Source organism: Amphiprion ocellaris, chromosome 8 (genome assembly GCF_022539595.1).
Source record: "Amphiprion ocellaris isolate individual 3 ecotype Okinawa chromosome 8, ASM2253959v1, whole genome shotgun sequence".
Taxonomy (NCBI): domain Eukaryota; kingdom Metazoa; phylum Chordata; class Actinopteri; family Pomacentridae; genus Amphiprion; species Amphiprion ocellaris.
In genome coordinates this window covers 3,288,833-3,308,839 of record NC_072773.1, presented here as the reverse complement: position 1 = coordinate 3,308,839, position 20,007 = coordinate 3,288,833, and the positions used below count along the sequence as shown (strand labels likewise).

The window sequence follows — 20,007 nt, the reverse complement described above, 5'->3', positions numbered from 1 at the left end:
TGAACTGTTCAAATTCACTCTAATAAAAATGTAAATTCTCTGTAAATGTGTGACTTTGATTAACACTCTTTTCTCCTTGTCGTGAACACACTCTTTGTGTTGTGGTAGGTTAGCTTCGACTGCACTCATGGTGGAGTCGAGCAACTTTAGATTCTGTACACAACAAAGAAAATAACTTGTGCTTTTCTTACTAATGCAGCTGCTGTAACACTTTTCTCCTTTATTTTAACAAGTCAGGAAGAATCAGGGGTCTAAAAAATACACTTTAGCTTCTGCAATCTTTATTTATTTTTCATTTTTCAGCTAAAAACATATCTTTACTGTTATGGATCAGAAGTTTCATTAATAGAAGTTTTTTTATGAGCTCCACATTTTCATGTTTTTGTGATTATATACTTTTCTTGTTGAATCTCTAAATTGACAAAATGACACCAATCAGCCACAACATTAAAACCAAATAGTTAATGCATCAGTTTTTTAAGCTATAGTGTTGGAAACACGAAGAATTAGAAGCTTTTACTGTCATTATACTGCATCCCAAGATGACAATATAACAAATTTACTCAGGCAGTCGCTGAGCAAAAAAAAAGTCTATAAAAGACATTCTCTAAAAGATTAAGATCTAAGTCTTTCATTCAATGTGTATTTGTACTTATTAAAAAATAAAATGCCGTTCTCCCAGTTGAAGTGCAGTGCACAGTTGTAATAATAACAATTAGAGATGCAAGTAACTTTGAAAGGGTCCTCACATCCTTGCTGCTCAGCGAATCCAAGCATGTCCACCAGGTGGCGCTGCGATTAAGTGTATTTCGGCCTATGGCCTTTATGATAGTGACCTATCAAAACTGTCCACCAGTTCTGACAGGTCTATGTATGTCATCAGGGCCGGGGGTTGGTCACACATGTAAAGTTTGAGGCAGATTGGAGCATGTACCAGCTACTTAGACAGCACTTCCTGTTTCATGGTGAACCATCCACCAGGTGGCGCTCTCTCTGTGACTGTATATTGGTCTATAGAGTTCATCAAGGCCAGAGTTTGGTCACACATGTAAAGTTTGAGGCAGATTGGAGCATGTACAGGCTACTTAGACAGCACTTCCTGTTTTATGGTGACCCATCCACCAGGTGGCGATCTCTCTGTGACTGTATATTGGTCAATAGAGTTCATCAAGGCCAGAGTTTGGTCACACATGTAAAGTTTGAGGCAGATTGGAGCATGTACAGGCTACTTAGACAGCACTTCCTGTTTCATGGTGACCCTTCCACCAGGTGGCGCTCTCTCTGTGACTGTATATTGGTCAATAGAGTTCATCAAGGCCAGAGTTTGGTCATACATGTAAAATTTGAGGCAGATTGAAGCATGTACAGGCCAGTTACACAGCACTTCCTGTTTCATGGCAAAATGTCGAAATTCTGCTGATTGCCATTTCCACGCCCTCAGACTTTTGTGGAGCATTTTGAAAACTTTTGATCACCCATGCCTGGTTTAGATCCTGGCCAAATACGAGCTCTGTTGTTGTTACCCTGTGTGAATTTATAGCTTTTGAAAAAGTGCAAAAATTGGTTGAAAATCGTCCAAAATATGTCACATAATTCAAAATGGCCGACTTCCTGTTGAGTTTTAGGTATGGTTGTCAATTGCATTTTTGTGCGTCTTGACGAGTTACTTAGGTCTACCAAATTTCATAGCTGTAGGTGACACATCCTGGTCATAGAGCCTGTTTGAATTTTTCCAGGTGGGGCTATTGATCCATTTTGGCCGATGCAGGTTCCAGAGAATATCAGATTTTTTGCCAGTTTAGGCCTTCAGAATTGTGATTCAAAAAATGGGAGGAGAAATAAAAAGAAGAAACCCATGGGTTTTTATTTTCTAATAATAACAGCTAATAAAAAATGAGGTTAAAAAAGCAGCACAGTCTAAAAAAGTTAACAATAGGGTTTTCCCAGCTGAGTAAATACATATACAGGCTATTCTAAAGAGTAGCAGCGTATAAAAGCAGATGACAGCAAGCAAAGTGTGCATAAATAACAGGTTTTAATCTTGTCTGATTAATGTACATGTTCATGATGATATTTATGGTGATTTATTGGTGAAATAGGAAAATTGTTTGGCAAAAAATCAAGCTCAAAGTTCATGAAATGGCTTAGAAATATATTAGATCTGGTTTAAAATTGGTGAAAAATCTCTAACACGCATAATGTAATGCAGAATTTATTGATCAAAAATGTTTCATTTGGGTCTCAATCAATCATCTCTTCAGATTTTTTTCTGCGTTTTGGAGTTTAGAGGGTTTAGTGCAATTTGCATTTTGGTAATTTACACCAAACAGTGAGTGACTCTGCTCTGATGGACACACAGGGAATATGTCACAAAAAACTTATTTTTTACTTTTATAACAACTCTTTTTTTTTTTTTTTTTTTTTTTTAACTAAAATTTGCAGTTTTCACTTGTTTGCACTCTGCTCACTAGTTTTGTAGGCACATTTGACAGACTAACTTCCTTTCTTTGTGTTCTGTGTTTTAGATCGTAGAGACGTTTGTGGTTCTGGGGGCATTTTGCTGGTTATTTCTACTTATTTCTATGCATGTTTTGGTGTTTTTCCCTCTGTAGGTGCCGTGGAACCCAGAGGTGGACTCGTGTTGGCATTCTCTGCTCCGTGGAGTTTCAGATGAGTGTGAACCGGAGTGGTGCGAATCTGAAGACCCGCTGTTCATCCTCTACACCAGCGGATCAACCGGGAAACCAAAGGCAAGGAGAACACTCACTTGTATCTCTTTAAATTAAATGCGAGGGAATAAACAAAACGTCTGACAGAACCAGGCTCAGGGAAGGCAGACATCTGCCTCGACTGGTTATGGTGAAAGTGGGGATAGCAGGATGAATAAATTGTGGCGATTTCCATATTTTGTTGATTGTTTATTTGAAAAGATGAGAAAATTCAAACATATACTACCGTTTGAAAGTTTGGATTCACATAGAAATGTCTTCATTTTTTTTAAATAAAGCAGTTTTTTTCAGTGACGATAACATTAAATGAATGATAAATCCAGTGTAGACATTGTTAATGTGGTAAATGACTATTCTAGCTGGAAACAGCTGATTTTTAATGGAATATCTCCATAGGGGTACAGAGGAACATTTCCAGCAACCATCACTCCTGTGTTCTAATGCTACATTGTGTTAGCTAATGGTGTTGAAAGGCTAACTGATGATTAGAAAACCCTTGTGCAGTTATGTAGCACATGAATAAAAGTGTGAGTTTTCATGGAAAACATGAAACTGCCTGGCTGACCCCAAACTTTTCAACGATAGTGTATATTAATGATTTTGTGTGTCTCTGCAGGGCGTCCTCCACACAGTCAGCGGCTACATGCTCTACGCTGCCACCACCTTCAAACTGGTGTTCGACCACCAGTCCGATGACGTCTACTGGTGCACGGCGGACATCGGCTGGATCACCGGACACTCCTACATCACCTACGGTCCGCTGGCTAACGGAGTGTCCAGTGTCCTGGTGAGTCCAGCCAGGCTTATTCAACTTCCTGTTCCTGAAATCCAACCTGACTGGTGAAGCTGCACTTTATCTAATGGGCGAAATGTGGACAGTTTAGTTCAGCCAGAGTGTCATTTATGTTTAATTTACTCTTCAAAACACCTCCAATAAGCATAAACAGCTAAAAAACACACAGTTTTAGTGTTTTTAAGCCAACTATAAAGAATACCAGCTTCTTCTTATTGTATATATAAAAAAACAAAAAACCCCAGCAAGAACTCACAGATATCATCATCTTGTAATTACTCCTCCAAGGAACGTGGTGGAGTTATGACAGTCAGCGTTGGTTTGTCTGTCTGTCTGTCTGTTACCAACATTACTCAAAAACGGACTAAAAGATTTGGATGAAATTTTCCTTGAAGGTCAGAAATGATACAAGGACCAAGTGATTAGATTTTGGCAGTGATGCAGCTTATAGTCTGGATCCACGGATTTGTTAAAGATTTCTGTATTATTGCGAGATAGCAGCACGGCGTCACTGTAACCATGACAAGTTATAGTTACAGTTTTATTATTCATTTTTACATCCAACGCTGTCTGTTTTCATCCTATCTCTTGCGCATACTTGCTGTGTTTGTCTGTTTAATCTCGTTGTAAACTAAATATTGTTTTTACTGCAGTAATTTGTATTTTTTTTTCAAATCATAAACATAATTATAACGATCATTGAGGCTGAAGAAAACCTTCTAGTTTTTCCAGTTTCTTTAGATGTTTTCTTGTTTATGTTTCCTGTTTGTGTTTCAGTTCGAGGGTCTCCCCACCTACCCAGACGTGAGCCGGATGTGGGAGATCGTGGACAAATATCACGTGACGAAGTTCTACACGGCTCCGACCGCCATCAGGATGCTGATGAAGTTCGGCAGCGAACCGGTGCAGAAGTGAGTCTTCGTCTGTGTTTTTAATCCTCTGTGAGGCTTTGATTCTTTATAAGACGAACAATGAGTTAAAAAATCCATTTTTGTAACAGTTATTAAAGCCTCTAGTTAGTATTTGTTGTGTAATAGATCTAAAACAAAGGATTACAGCACAAAACTCCATCAAAATATTAACATCTCTCTATTGTGATGTGAGGATGGGAGTTATAAATGGTTTCAGACATATATTTATTATATTTTTTAATTCCATAAGAGATAAATCAATCATAGCAAAAGCTGCAAGTTAAATAAACGAAGCAATGACATTAAAAGACATTCATTCTAATCAGAAATAACGGGAACTTTATACAAACAAGGATACATGCTGAAAAAAATCTATATTAATATGTAGAAAACAAAAAAGCAAAAGCATTTAGGTCAAGTTTTGTGTTGCAGTTTGTAATATTTTCCAAATTTTCAGATTAAATAAAGATAAACTGGTTCAGACGAGCTGCAGAACATTTACTCTAAACTGCAGGTTTTGTAATTTTTTTTGAAAACGAAAATGATTTATTTAATTAGCGGTTTTAAAAAGTCTTTTGTTCATTTCTTAAACAATATAAACCCTTTTCCAGCTCGAGTGAATCTAAAACCACTTGATTTAAATTTTTTTTTATAAATTTATTTGACATTTTTCAGTATTTCCCTTTTAGATCAGGAGCATCATGAATTGTTTCATTTCTTCTAATTGCCAACTTTCACTTCAAATTGTCCAAATCGATAAACTTCAGCTGCTGATTCTGTCGCCTTTATTTGGATTAATTATAATCTTTATATACCAGACAACAGAGGTCTAATGTGAGGTTAAAAACTGCACCGATGCCTCGTTTTCTGCTTGTTTTTCTTCATGTTTGCTGAAGAAACAGAGACTCATCTCCACTTCTTTGTGTCATCATAATCTAAATAACTGCAATAAATAAAAAAACTGTTCTACAGAATATTATTATTCAATAATGCAATAATTCATGAAGAAAAGGGAGAAATTTGCATGACTAACACTAAAAAGCAGCTCCAAAAAAGAAGATTGATTAATTGCAATACAAACGTTTCTTTGATTTTTTGTTTTATCTGCATCAATGAGGTCTTAAGCGATAGACAAAAACATATAATCGGCCTACAAAGTCAATAAACTGAAGATTTATTTCTTCCTAAAATAAACGTACCATTTGTGATCCTGTAACTTTTGCTGTTAAAACCGGATTTACTGCCGTCCTCACTTTAGACGACGTGTTTAAACCGCTGTTATAATGTATAAGAAATAAAGGACAACTGATGCTGTTTTCTGCAGAAGTCAGGATTTATGTTTAATAAATGTTTAGTGATGTAGAAATACAAATACTGAGATGGAAACAGTGCAATTTTTCTCTAAATTCACCAAAACCGTGGCAAACGTTCATCTTCAGGTTGAAGTTAATTAATTTATTCACTTCCTCCTTCATGTTATCGGTCCATAAATCATTTTAATAATGTGCCTGTCGGTGTTTTCGTCTGTCTGTAGGTACAAGCGAGAGTCTCTGAAGGTTTTAGGGACAGTCGGAGAACCGATCAACCCCGAGGCCTGGCAGTGGTACTACAACGTGGTGGGAGAGAAGAGATGTCCCATCGTAGACACCTTCTGGCAAACAGAAACTGTAAATAACTGTTAATCTGCTCTAAATGTTTCTTTTAGAAATTACTCACTAATTACTTTCATATTTGTAACCCGGACTGAAAGAAAGCCCTTAAGTTAAACTTCCTGACTTGTTTGTTCCAGTAAATATGATCTTTTTCTTCTTCTTCAGCTTCAGTTTCCAGAGCTGTGTTGTGCTCTGCTGCCCCCTGGTGGCTGCAGCTCTTTAACTCTGTTTGTTCTTTCAGGGAGGACATGTGTTGACTCCTCTACCTGCAGCGACGCCCATGAAGCCTGGATCTGCTGTGAGTAAACAAAAATACACAACAAAACGGCTTTGTTTTAGTCTCCACTGCAAGGAACGTTTATCTCTACAGAGCAGTATTTATGTTTTAAAGAGAACAGGGACATCGTTTAACATGATAAATGAGGTGAGGTGTGGATGTTAGGAGCTTTATTTATGTAAAAATGACTACAGAAAGATGAGGAATTTAATATTTATGCAAATGAAAACTATTCTGACAAGTTTTAGTTTTGCATTTTTATCTTTATTTTGGCAAATATACCTCATTTAATTTACACCAAGCAGTTCCTAGGTGTTTTTATTTGCTCCTGTCACATTAATCCTCACTTTTTTTCTCATTTTTCACTGCAATCTAAAGTCCTGCAGCTCTATGGAAACTGAACAACCAGGACTAGACAGGGACAGAGAACTCATAATGCAGTTTTAATACCATAAACCATAAAAAACTGACATAATAAAGCTGGATTTCTTTGATTATTTTCTGCAAAACAGCTTTTGCACGTTTGATCCCAACTTAATCCTACAGTCCTTTCTTTTTATTTCTTTTCTTATTTTGTACTTTTAAACAAATAGCAGATAAAAAAAAAACTAAGAAATCACAGCTTCTCCTTTCAATAGCAACAATGTCTGGCCTGCTTCCACCTAAAACCTGTATTTAATTTTTATTTTTTATTTTGTTTAACTGTCTGTGTACCAGGAAGTTTTTTTGTTTAATAAAAAGGGTGAATTCTGACTTTGTTCTCAGCTTGGAGGCGACACTGCTCAGCATAATTTACAGGATAAACATAACTCGTATTCAGTTTAATCAGTCAAACTTTATTCATACAGCACCTTTTAGACACAACAACCAGGAAGTCCAAAGTGTTTCACGAGCAACTGACAAAACCTGTAGCGTAAAAAATAAATTTACAGACTGATACACACTAAAAACACTAAATTAGACAAAATAAGAGATATGTAGTTAATTACTAAAATTATATATATTACACACAATAAAGTAATTATTGTAAAACAGTAAAATTGTACAAAAATAAAATAAAACAAACCAAATTAAAATGGTGAGTATAAACTTTACACTTCCAAAAAATAAATCGGATATTTTCCAATTTTTTTGTTTTTAAATAAAACAGAAAATGGTCCCTACAAATACACAGAACTGTCATATGTTCATTTAATATTTATGCAAATTAAAACTATTCCTACTTTTTTAAAAATATAGGTACATTTGGTAACTTTATTTTAACAGATTCTTCTCGTTTCATTTACGTTGAGTAGTTTCCAGGTGTTTTTATTTACTCTTGTCACATTTTTCTTCCCTGTTGGCTCATTTTTCTTCTGCTATCTAAAGTCCTGCAGCTCTGTGGAAACAGAACAACCATGAATAAACAGATAGAGAACGCAGAAATATGTTTTGTGCCGCATCACACAGATATACCATTAATCATTAAAAAAAGAAATAACAAAGCTGGATTTCTTTGATTATTTTCTGTTTTCTGTATAAATGAGGTCTTGCGAGTAAAAAAGTGCCAGAAAACCTGGATTTGATACAGAAACAGAGCAGTGGATCTTTGAAATCAGTAAATTAAAGATTTATTTCTGCCCAAAATAAGTGTACCATTTGTGATTCTCTAACTTTTGTAACTTTTTTACTGGAGATGAGTCTGACTTTGTGCTGAGAATGTGGATGCAGCTCTAGCTTTGGTTTTCCAGAGACCGACTGATGTCAGACAGTCCTCCTGTGTAAATCTGATCCTGCTGTCTTCATAAAGAATTGAATCTAAAAGAACGTTTCCTTTCCGTTCTCCAGACGTTCCCATTCTTCGGAGTGGTTCCGGCCATCCTGAACGAGTCCGGAGAGGAGCTGGAGGGACCCAGTGAAGGATACCTGGTCAGGAGATGGATTATTGACTTAAATTAACCGTTATTCTTCTTTCCACACCAGTATTTTATGCATTAGCGTGTTTGTTCTTCCTCTCAGGTGTTCAAACAGCCGTGGCCCGGCGTCATGAGGACGGTTTACGGAAACCACCAGAGGTTTGAAACCACCTACTTCAAGAAGTTTCCTGGTTATTACGTCACAGGAGACGGTGAGAGACGCAAACATGTCGGGTTTATTCCATCTTTAATCATCAGGATCCTTCTGCTGGACCTTCTCTGATCTGATCAAAGCTTTTTTTATTTTAAACTGTGAATATTTTAAAAGGTTCAAACCCCAGAAATGTTTTGTATATCACTAGTTGACTTCTACTTTTTTTTGTTCAGTGTGAGCTCAAAGATGGAACTGTTCATGTTGGCTTCATTTTTTTTTCCATATTTCAACTCATCCATATTCAGAAACTACTTGAGCTACTTGTTCAGTATTACAGATTCTGAATCAGTGACATGATGAGAAATAACAGTGAAAATTTCAGGTTTTTAACTTTAATAGTTCTCGAGATATTGTTGTTCAAACAGCTTTAAATTTCAATGTGAGAAAATCGTGCTGAAAGTGGGTCGACGGGCAGTTTAAAGTCAGAAAGTATCTGATATGTAAAGCTAAAAATTCAGTTATTTTTTAACATATCTCTAGTTAATGATAAAAACATTTAAGTTAAATCAGAGATGGTCTGGCAGAAAATTTGATGATCTGAAAAACATTTTAAACTGAGTTGCTGACTTCAAACTGCTGAACATTATTAAGCAAAACGGTGAAAAATTCAGGCTTTTATCTTTAATAGTTCCTCAGATAATGTTGTTCAGACTCAAATTTCTCATTTATTATCATATTGAATGATGGAAGATCTGATTAAATTCCACTCTTATGGAAAAAACAAGATCCATCATGTAGGATTAATCCTTATAATGACAAGATAGGAGCTTTAAAGTCAAGATGGACTCTTGAAATTAACGGTGTTTTTATCCTACAGGTTGCCGTAGAGACAAGGACGGCTACTACTGGATAACAGGGAGGATAGATGACATGCTGAACGTCTCAGGTCAGAACCTTTTTGTTTATTAAGGGAATTCTAACATGTTTAATGTAAATCTACTGTGTCGTTCTGCTGCTGTAATCTTCAGGGATTTCTTCTGTTTGTTCTCTGGTAAAGGACGGTTGGGAGCTTTTCTGTTTCTGAATCTGAGGATAGAAGTTTTTATCTTCTGTACAGATTATAAAACACTTTTTGACATTGGACTGAATTTAATTTACAATATTAACTTGACTTGAATGAAATTTTTGGCATCAATAAACAGCTAAAGAAGTTAAAAAGCATTTCAGTGGTGCAGGTCAAGTCAGATTTATTTCTAAAACCACATTTCAAACATCCACAGTGTTGTATGAATTTAAATTACAACTCATAAGACATAAGCATAATGAATCTGAATAAAAACACAATGACAATAAAGAAAATAAAAGATACACCACAGTATAAGATGTCAGGGGTCAAAATCCTGGAGCAGAAGAATTGTTTTCCCACAAATTTACAACAATTAAGCTGATTATTCATTTGACTGGTGGTGGTTTTTAAATCATCTTTAAAGGTTTTAATCAAACAAAACTGGACATTTCCTGGTAAATTCACAATTGTGTTTGCCTTTTTTCCTAATAAATTAAATATTTGGATGTTTTGGATTATTTTTTTAAAGAAAAAAACACATTTGATGACTTCAAATTGAGCTACAAACACAAAATATGTAGAAAAGTCGTGAATTAAACCTGCGAGAGCCAGCAGGGGGCGACTCCTCTGCTTGTTTGTCTATGAGAAAATGAACCAACTTCTCACTTAATTTACTGCCTCATTGAACGCTTCTCATGTTTGATTTTATGGTATCTATGTTTAACATCATTCTGCACCAGAATCACCAGCTGACCTTTGGATTTAAATTTTTATTGTCACTGAGCTCAAAGATGAGACTTTCAGTAACGACTTTTTTTTCCATGTTTCAGCTCACCCATAAGCAGTGATTATTTCATCTATTTGTCCAATGTTACTGATTCTGAGTCAATGACATGATGAGAAATAAGAGTAAAAATTCCAGTTTTTATCATTAATAGTTTCTGAGATGATGATGTTCAAATCTGTGAAAAAAATCTGCTGAAAGTTGGTTGATGGGCAAATAAAAAAAATAGAAAATCTTGAAAAGTATTTAATATTTCAGTCTTAAACTTTCACACATACCTTTATAAATATCCATATTTTATAGTATTAATATTTAATGAAAATCAGAGATGTTTGAACTGAATTTTTTTCTAAAAATTAGGTAATTTGAGATGATTTGTTAATCTAAGATGCTGCTCACTTGGTCAGACTTTACTGTGTCAGAATATTATCTTTTTTATTACTTTCATTTCATTGTTTTTGGTCCTTTTTCCTCTTTTATTTCAGTTTGGTTTTGTATATTGAATTTTAAAGCTATAAAACTGGTGAAAAAATGATATCTGTGTAGATCAGCTGAGAGTAAAATGTGTGTAATATTAAAGATTATATTTAACATCATTCTATAGCGTTGATAACTTTAAGCAACTTGGCTCTAACTCAGCATTCAGTGTGAAGATTAAATGTGGGAAAATGTTCTCCAAAAGAAATTTGACATGATGAGAAAAACTGTTAAAAAAAAAAAACAAGTTTTTATCTTTAATAGTTTCTGAGATATGGTTGTTCAAATTTCAATGTGTGAAAAAATCTGCTGAAAGTTGGTTGATGGGCAATTAAAAAATCTTGAGAAGTATTTGATTTTTCAGTCTTTATAAATCTCCATATTTTATGCTATTAATATTTCAGGCAAATCAGAGATGTTTGAATAGAAACTTGAGATTGTTACTTTTATGTCAGTGCTTTTTGTCTTTTTTCCTTCTTTATTCCAATTTAGATTTGCTTTCAAACTATTTCAGGGTCTGTGTGTGTCATGTAAGTTAAAGATTATATTTAGCATTATTCTCATGTGGTTCAACACTTTATTTCCTCCCTCTCCTCCCTCCAGGTCACTTGCTGAGCACCGCTGAGGTGGAGTCGGCTCTGGTGGAGCACAAGTCGGTGGCCGAAGCCGCCGTGGTTGGACGACCTCATCCGGTCAAAGGAGAGAGTCTGTACTGCTTCGTCACTCTGACCGAGGGGGTGACGTACAACGGCTCTCTGGAGGCACAACTCAAAAAACAAGGTCCGTGTGCAGCTTTTCCAGAGGTTTCTGATCTTTAACAACTCAAACGTTACGTCAGATTTAAGATGAGTATTTATTAACCCCAGCAGGAGGCAAAGAGGAGAGGGCAAATAAGCATAAACAAAAATACACACCATCAGTCAAACGTTTGGACACACCTTCTCATTCAATGCTTTATATTTCATTATTGTCTACATTGTACATCAATACTGAAGACATTAAAACTATGGAAGAATACAGATGGAATTATGTTGTAGACAAAAAAGTGTGAATCTTCAGTATTAATCGACAATGTAGAAAATAAATAAAAAGCATGGAATGAGAAGGTGTGTCCAAACTTTTGACTGGTTGTGCATATCAGTGCTGATTCTTCCATGTGTGGATTTTCAGATGTCTGCCAAAATCTAATCACTTGGTCCTTGTGTCATTTCTGACCTTCCCTGAAAATTTCATCCAAATCCTTTAGTCCATTTTTGAGTAATGTTGCTGACAGACAGACAGAGATCGTCACATAACTCCACTACATTCCTTGGTGGAGTAATAAACTAAGAAATCACAGCTTCTTCTAACTACAGTAACAATTTCTGGCCTATTTCCATCTAAAACCTGTATTACCTTTTTATTTTGTTTAGCCGTCTGAATACCAAGTTTTTTATTTACTCCTCGTTGTCGATTTGTTTTGGGGTTTTTTGTATTTTTTTGTTATCCAAAAATCTCAAATCTTGTTCTCAGTGTGGAGGCGACACTGATCATGTTCCTTGGCTAAGTAACAATAAGTATAAATACTGATATTTGTTTATGTTTTGCAGTGAGGGAGAAGATCGGCGCCATTGCTACTCCAGACTACATCCAGAACGCACCAGGACTGCCCAAGACCAGATCTGGTAAAGTCATTTTCATTTGAGAAAAGAGCTCGTTCAGGAAATATCTCTCAAAAGGATCTGTTCTCCCAAATTACAAAGAAACTCCATCCTATATCTGACATCTGGCAACACAAAACTTCATTTATTGGTATTTTACTTGTGTACTTTATTGGGAGAGGAGAAATATGTGAACAGTGAGCCGACTGGTTTCTATTCTCAGCAGGAACTTTCTGCTCAGGACTGCTGATGTGATCTGAATTCTAAAAACTGAGGCTGCATCAGGAACATGTTTTTGAATCTCCAGTTGAAATGCTGAATATTTGATCTGATAATTGGTCAGTACCTTATTAAAACTGTATTTATTTCAATATTTTCACAGAAACTATAAAAATGTTGTTGTTTAGATTACATTAAAATCTTTCTTGGCTCTTAGTTTAGTCTGAAAGCAGGCGGTCGGTTCATTGTAGAGAAACTTTCAGATCGTTATCGACCGATTATCAGCCACATTGTCGATCTGTAATGTATCAGAATGTGGCGTTGAAGCCATTTCTAACCGTGGACACGTAATATTATCCACTCAGCTGCAGGATTGCTGTCCTTGTTTATCATTTCATAGGCATTAATCACCCCAGAAGTCTTTGTCATGGTGCCCGTTGCTAGCTTAAGTCCTATAATGTTCTCACTGTGCATTCACTGTAAAAAATGGAAGCTTTAAACTATTTTGTTAAAACTAGTGAGTGTACAGATATCTGAACAGTGAAAGGATGTCTTGATCCCATCTGAAAGATCAGGACCAGGACTAGCATTTTTTGACTGATCAGTTTCTGAATACATTTTGAGTTATTATAATCAGTAATCAACAGTATTATTAATCAAAGATGATTCAACTGGGCACAATGAATGTGTTTCCTATTATGACATTGGGATGTAGAAACACCGTCCTGGTTGATCCCAGTTTGTTTTAATCACATCAGCTCTGGTTGGAGGTCATTAACCTCCACAGAAGTCTTTGTCATGGTGCCCATCACTAGCTAAACTCCCACAATGCTCTCTGCTGGCCAATATGAACTTCCTGTAATCTGAGTTCTGTAATCTGAGATCTGAGCTTCCTGTGGTCATTAAACACGACAAACGAACTGCAGCCTCCATCTTAGTAAACAGGAAGAGGTACCAGGTACTGCAGCTAATCTACAGCACATAATTGGATAATATATTTATTTATTAACTGTTTAATTGCTTTCTAAACTTTGCAAATCTAGATGAAATGGTCCAGAAGACCTGGAATAAGCCTATGAAAGAACCAAAATCCATGTTTGTAAATTCAGATGGACCGATGAAACACAGTTTAGTTCAGAAGTCCTTCGTCTTCGGTTGGTATGTTTAATTACACCTCTGCTCTTTCTCTGTCTGCAGGGAAAATCATGCGACGGGTTCTCCGTAAAATCGCCTGTGACGAGCGCGACCTCGGCGACATCTCCACGCTGGCCGACTCCTCGGTGGTGGAGCAGCTCTTCCAGAACAGATGCTGCACGGCGGTGTGACGTCTCCGGGACAACCGCAGGAAAAACCCACTGCAGCTGCAAGACGGTGGCCGCGGAACTAACCAGGAGGAGGAGGAGGAGGAGGAGGAGGAGGAGGAGGAGGAATTCCATAAACTTGGTCTTGTCCAGCAAACAACCTGTAGCTCCTGATGTATTTAACACGACCCCACATGTCAGAAACCTCAGCAGCAGCTCTATGTTTTCCTCTTCTGACGGCTCAGTGGTGAAGCTTCAGGTTGTTTCTGGTTAAAGCTGAGTGGAGGCGACACTTCAGGCGGTTTCCTGCCGGTGTTTCAGCCCCAAACACAAAAATATTAAACCTGTCAGTAAAAGTACACAGTTTGTACACTGGAAAACGTCCTACTTCTAACTGCCCGGTATTAACAAAAACCTCCTCCCTTCTCAGGACCGCTACGACCGTTAGCTCAACCTGTTTCTACCAGTTTTACTTTCTGTTTTAATTCTTAAAAAAACATATGTAGTCATTTTGTTTTGATGTAGGAGTCGTTGTTTGTCTCTATGCTTGTATGTTTTTTTTTTTTTTAGTCGCACAGAAGAGATTTTGATAGAAACTAAAGTGAGTTTCAGCCTCAGAGTTCAGACGAGTATCCTCACAAAACCTCTGAACCTGCTGCAGGTTTGATGTTGAAAAAGGGACAAAAACACATCATACATATAATTTAAGTGTCTAAAATTTACATTTCACCTTTAAATCAGACTTTGGTACCTTAAGTGGCTGTAATTATGGACGGCTTGGATTAGATGTGAAGAACTTTTGGAGTTTTTCATGAGTGCTGCTGTCTTTGTTTCTTCATTAAAGAGTATTTCAGCTCTTCTTAAGAAGAAGTTTCATCATCTGGTAGGAGGACGCTGGTGTGGCTTTAATTTGTCTCTGAAAAGGCCAAACGTCTCGACTGATTCCTGCTGTAGAAAGAAAACTTTAAAAGGACGGAAGTTTTAATCAAACAATTAGGACTTTAGTGACGCAAAACGACTAAAATCTGCTGTTTGACGAATCAATTGGTCGCAAAAAATTGACCATCTGCTGATTATTTTCTACTGAAGTGATAAAATATTCTCACGATTTCTGAAAATCCAGAAATATTGCAGCACTAGAACTCTTGAGGGATAAAACAAACTGTTTCTAGATGATTGGATGTGTTTTTGTCGAGTTGTGATGTAAAAAAAAACCTGCTGTTTGCAAAGTTTAAACTACTTTTAATTAGCGGAGAGTTTAATCCTCCTACAGCGTAAAATAATGGATTAATCATGGAAGAATTTGGTCGATTGAGAGCAAATCAACCAAACGATCGAACCTACAGCTACAAATACCATCAGAAATGGGAAAAGAACGCGTCTATTTGGGCTGTTTTTACCTGCATTTTTACTTTTTATCCAGCTCAAATCCAAAAACTTTGGTATTTACCATCTTCGATCCACATTTTTTGCTTTTATAAAGTGATTCCAGCAGCAGAACATCAGACTAGATGTTGTTTTCGGTCACATTAATGAAGAAACACGTCAGCAGGAGTCTGATATTTCAGGTTTCGAGGAACATAGTTATACTGTTTATTGGTATTTTCATTGGAGAGTCAAAACAAAGCAGCACCAGGTTGAACTTCTGGATCTTCAGAGCAAATCTGTGCTTAAAAATCCACATTTTTCCTGTAAGTCTCTAATGTGGTAAATGTGAGTGACTGAAGTTGAGAAAATGAACTCCCACCGTCTGATTGGAGGCTTGAAAGTTTTCTGTTTCCTGATTTGATGACTTAGAAGCAGGACCTTGTTTAGATCGCAACTTTTATTTCCTCTTTTTTTTTAATGTTTATTTTGCATCTCGATGTGCCAACCTTTGGAGGTTTGTAAAGCTAATTATTGTATCTAATGTTTCAAACAGTGCAGCTGCTTTATGTGATTCAGTTTCTGTCTATAAATAACGGGTGAAGGAAAGAGAATTTTTTTTTTTTTTTTTTTGTTTCTGTTAAGTTTATGTCGTTTTTATTTCCCTGTTTGTGTCATAGTGAATGAAATGACAGTAAATGGCCACGACTACTGCCTCGAACCTCAATCACCGGCTCGTCTTTTACTAATAGAAACCTCCAGAAACCTGCTGCTGTGTTCAAGTTTCTGTCAGTTTGATAGAATTCAAACATTTTTATACCCAAATGTCTTTAAGACGATTAATCAGAGATCTGGTCTGGATTTTTATCTGAAAGATCCACAGATTTCTACATAAAATGTAGTTTACTGTCGATTTATTTAGAGTGAAGGTGTTTATTAATGGACATTGTTGTGTTTGGGGATTTCTTATTTTCGTCAATTACCGGTATGTGTTGTATTGTGGTCGTTGGTGATAAATTCTGCACAAAAACTGCAGCAGAGAAACACCTTAACCCTGTATAACACAAATATAGAAAAAAAAGGCAAAAAATGGAACTAAAAAATCTAAATAATATATAAATCCAAATATAGTAGTAAATGAGTAAAAAATTATTTATATATATTATATATATATATATATATATATATTATATATATATATATATATATATATATATATTATATATATATATATATATATATATATATATATTATATATATATATATATATATATATATATATATATATATATATATATATATATATATATATATATATATATATATGTTTTTGGTCGACATACTAAACTATGACGTTTTTTTCCACATTTTGGACAACATGCTAAACTATGACTTTTTTTCACAATTTTGGACGACATACTAAACTATGACGTTTTTTTCCACATTTTGGACGACATACTAAACTATGACGTTTTTTCCCACATTTTGGACGACATACTAAACTATGACGTTTTTTTCCACATTTTGGACAACATGCTAAACTATGACTTTTTTTCACAATTTTGGACGACATACTAAACTATGACGTTTTTTCACAATTTTGGACGACATACTAAACTATGACCTTTTTTTCCACATTTTGGACGACATACTAAATTGACGTTTTTTTCCACATTTTGGACGACATACTAAACTATGACGTTTTTTTCCACATTTTGGATCACATGCTAAACTATGACGTTTTTTTCCACATTTTGGAGGACATACTAAACTATGACCTTTTTTTCCACATTTTGGACGACGTACTAAACTATGACGTTTTTTTCCACATTTTGGACGACATGCTAAACTATGACTTTTTTTTCCACATTTTGGACGACATACTAAACTATGACTTTTTTTTCCACATTTTGGACGACATACTAAACTATGACGTTTTTTTCCACATTTTGGACAACATGCTAAACTATGACTTTTTTTCACAATTTTGGACGACATACTAAACTATGACGTTTTTTCACAATTTTGGACGACATACTAAACTATGACCTTTTTTTCCACATTTTGGACGACATACTAAATTGACGTTTTTTTCCACATTTTGGACGACATACTAAACTATGACGTTTTTTTCCACATTTTGGATCACATGCTAAACTATGACGTTTTTTTCCACATTTTGGAGGACATACTAAACTATGACCTTTTTTTCCACATTTTGGACGACGTACTAAACTATGACCTTTTTTTCCACATTTTGGACGACATACTAAACTATGATGTTTTTTCACAATTTTGGACGACATACTAAACTGACGTTTTTTTCCACATTTTGGACGACGTACTCTATGACGTTTTTTTCCACATTTTGGACGACATACTAAACTATGACCTTTTTTTCCACATTTTGGACGACATACTAAACTGATGTTTTTTTCCACATTTTGGACGACATACTAAACTATGACGTTTTTTCACAATTTTGGACGACATACTAAACTATGACGTTTTTTTCCACATTTTGGACGACATACTAAACTATGACGTTTTTTCGCAATTTTGGACGACATACTAAACTATGACGTTTTTTCACAATTTTGGACGACATACTAAACTATGACGCTTTTTTTCCACATTTTGGACGACATGCTAAACTATGACTTTTTTTCCACATTTTGGACGACATACTAAACTATGACGTTTTTTTCCACATTTTGGACGACATACTAAACTATGACCTTTTTTTCCACATTTTGGACGACATACTAAACTATGACGTTTTTTTCCACATTTTGGACGACATACTAAACTATGACGTTTTTTTCCACATTTTGGACGACATACTAAACTATGACGTTTTTTCACAATTTTGGACGACATACTAAACTATGACGTTTTTTCGCAATTTTGGACGACATACTAAACTATGACCTTTTTTTCCACATTTTGGTCGACATACTAAACTATGACGTTTTTTTCCACATTTTGGACGACATGCTAAACTATGACTTTTTTTTCCACATTTTGGACGACATGCTAAACTATGACGTTTTTTTCCACATTTTGGACGACGTACTCTATGACGTTTTTTTCCACATTTTGGACGACATACTAAACTATGACCTTTTTTTCCACATTTTGGACGACATACTAAACTGATGTTTTTTTCCACATTTTGGACGACATACTAAACTATGATGTTTTTTCACAATTTTGGACGACATACTAAACTATGACGTTTTTTTCCACATTTTGGACGACATACTAAACTATGACGTTTTTTCGCAATTGTGGACGACATACTAAACTATGACGTTTTTTCACAATTTTGGACGACATACTAAACTATGACGCTTTTTTTCCACATTTTGGACGACATGCTAAACTATGACTTTTTTTCCACATTTTGGACGACATACTAAACTATGACGTTTTTTTCCACATTTTGGACGACATACTAAACTATGACGTTTTTCCACATTTTGGACGACATACTAAACTATGACGCTTTTTTTCCACATTTTGGACGACATGCTAAACTATGACTTTTTTTCCACATTTTGGACGACATGCTATAAACTATGACTTTTTTTCCACATTTTGGACGACATACTAAACTATGACGTTTTTTTCTACATTTTGGACGACATACTAAACTATGACCTTTTTTTCCACATTTTGGACAACATGCTAAACTATGACGTTTTTTTCCACATTTTGGACGACATACTAAACTATGACGTTTTTTTCCACATTTTGGACGACATACTAAACTATGACGTTTTTTCACAATTTTGGACGACATACTAAACTATGACGTTTTTTCGCAATTTTGGACGACATACTAAACTATGACCTTTTTTTCCACATTTTGGACGACATACTAAACTATGACCTTTTTTTCCACATTTTGGACGACATACTAAACTATGACCTTTTTTTCCACATTTTGGACGACATACTAAACTATGACCTTTTTTTCCACATTTTGGACGACATACTAAACTATGACCTTTTTTTCCACATTTTGGACGACATACTAAACTGACGTTTTTTTCCACATTTTGGACGACGTACTCTATGACGTTTTTTTCCACATTTTGGACGACATACTAAACTATGACCTTTTTTTCCACATTTTGGACGACATACTAAACTGATGTTTTTTTCCACATTTTGGACGACATACTAAACTATGACGTTTTTTTCCACATTTTGGTCGACATACTAAACTATGACGTTTTTTCACAATTTTGGACGACATACTAAACTATGACGCTTTTTTTCCACATTTTGGACGACATGCTAAACTATGACTTTTTTTCCACATTTTGGACGACATACTAAACTATGACGTTTTTTTCCACATTTTGGACGACATACTAAACTATGACCTTTTTTTCCACATTTTGGACAACATACTAAACTATGACGTTTTTTTCCACATTTTGGACGACATACTAAACTATGACGTTTTTTTTCCACATTTTGGACGACATACTAAACTATGACGTTTTTTTCCACATTTTGGACGACATACTAAACTATGACGTTTTTTTCCACATTTTGGACGACATACTAAACTGACGTTTTTTTCCACATTTTGGACGACGTACTCTATGACGTTTTTTTCCACATTTTGGACGACATACTAAACTGATGTTTTTTTCCACATTTTGGACGACATACTAAACTATGACGTTTTTTTCCACATTTTGGTCGACATACTAAACTATGACGTTT

General features: G+C 35.4%; 1 protein-coding gene across 3 annotated transcripts in view; it reads left to right on the top strand.

The window, feature by feature from the left end:
• Nucleotides 1-15,990, top strand: part of acss2 (acyl-CoA synthetase short chain family member 2) — a 42,173-nt gene extending 26,183 nt beyond the window's left edge. For all 3 annotated transcript variants that reach the window (XM_023293579.3, XM_023293578.3, XM_023293577.3), the window contains 11 exons: nt 2,613-2,750; nt 3,346-3,516; nt 4,300-4,433; nt 5,968-6,100; nt 6,327-6,383; nt 8,190-8,270; nt 8,361-8,469; nt 9,289-9,357; nt 11,342-11,518; nt 12,328-12,402; nt 13,795-15,990. In XM_023293579.3, coding sequence (XP_023149347.1) covers nt 2,613-2,750; nt 3,346-3,516; nt 4,300-4,433; nt 5,968-6,100; nt 6,327-6,383; nt 8,190-8,270; nt 8,361-8,469; nt 9,289-9,357; nt 11,342-11,518; nt 12,328-12,402; nt 13,795-13,922 — 1,272 coding nt within the window. In that variant the 3' untranslated portion in view covers nt 13,923-15,990. The remainder of the gene's footprint in view (nt 1-2,612; nt 2,751-3,345; nt 3,517-4,299; nt 4,434-5,967; nt 6,101-6,326; nt 6,384-8,189; nt 8,271-8,360; nt 8,470-9,288; nt 9,358-11,341; nt 11,519-12,327; nt 12,403-13,794) is intronic.
• Nucleotides 15,991-20,007: the final 4,017 nt, after the last annotated feature.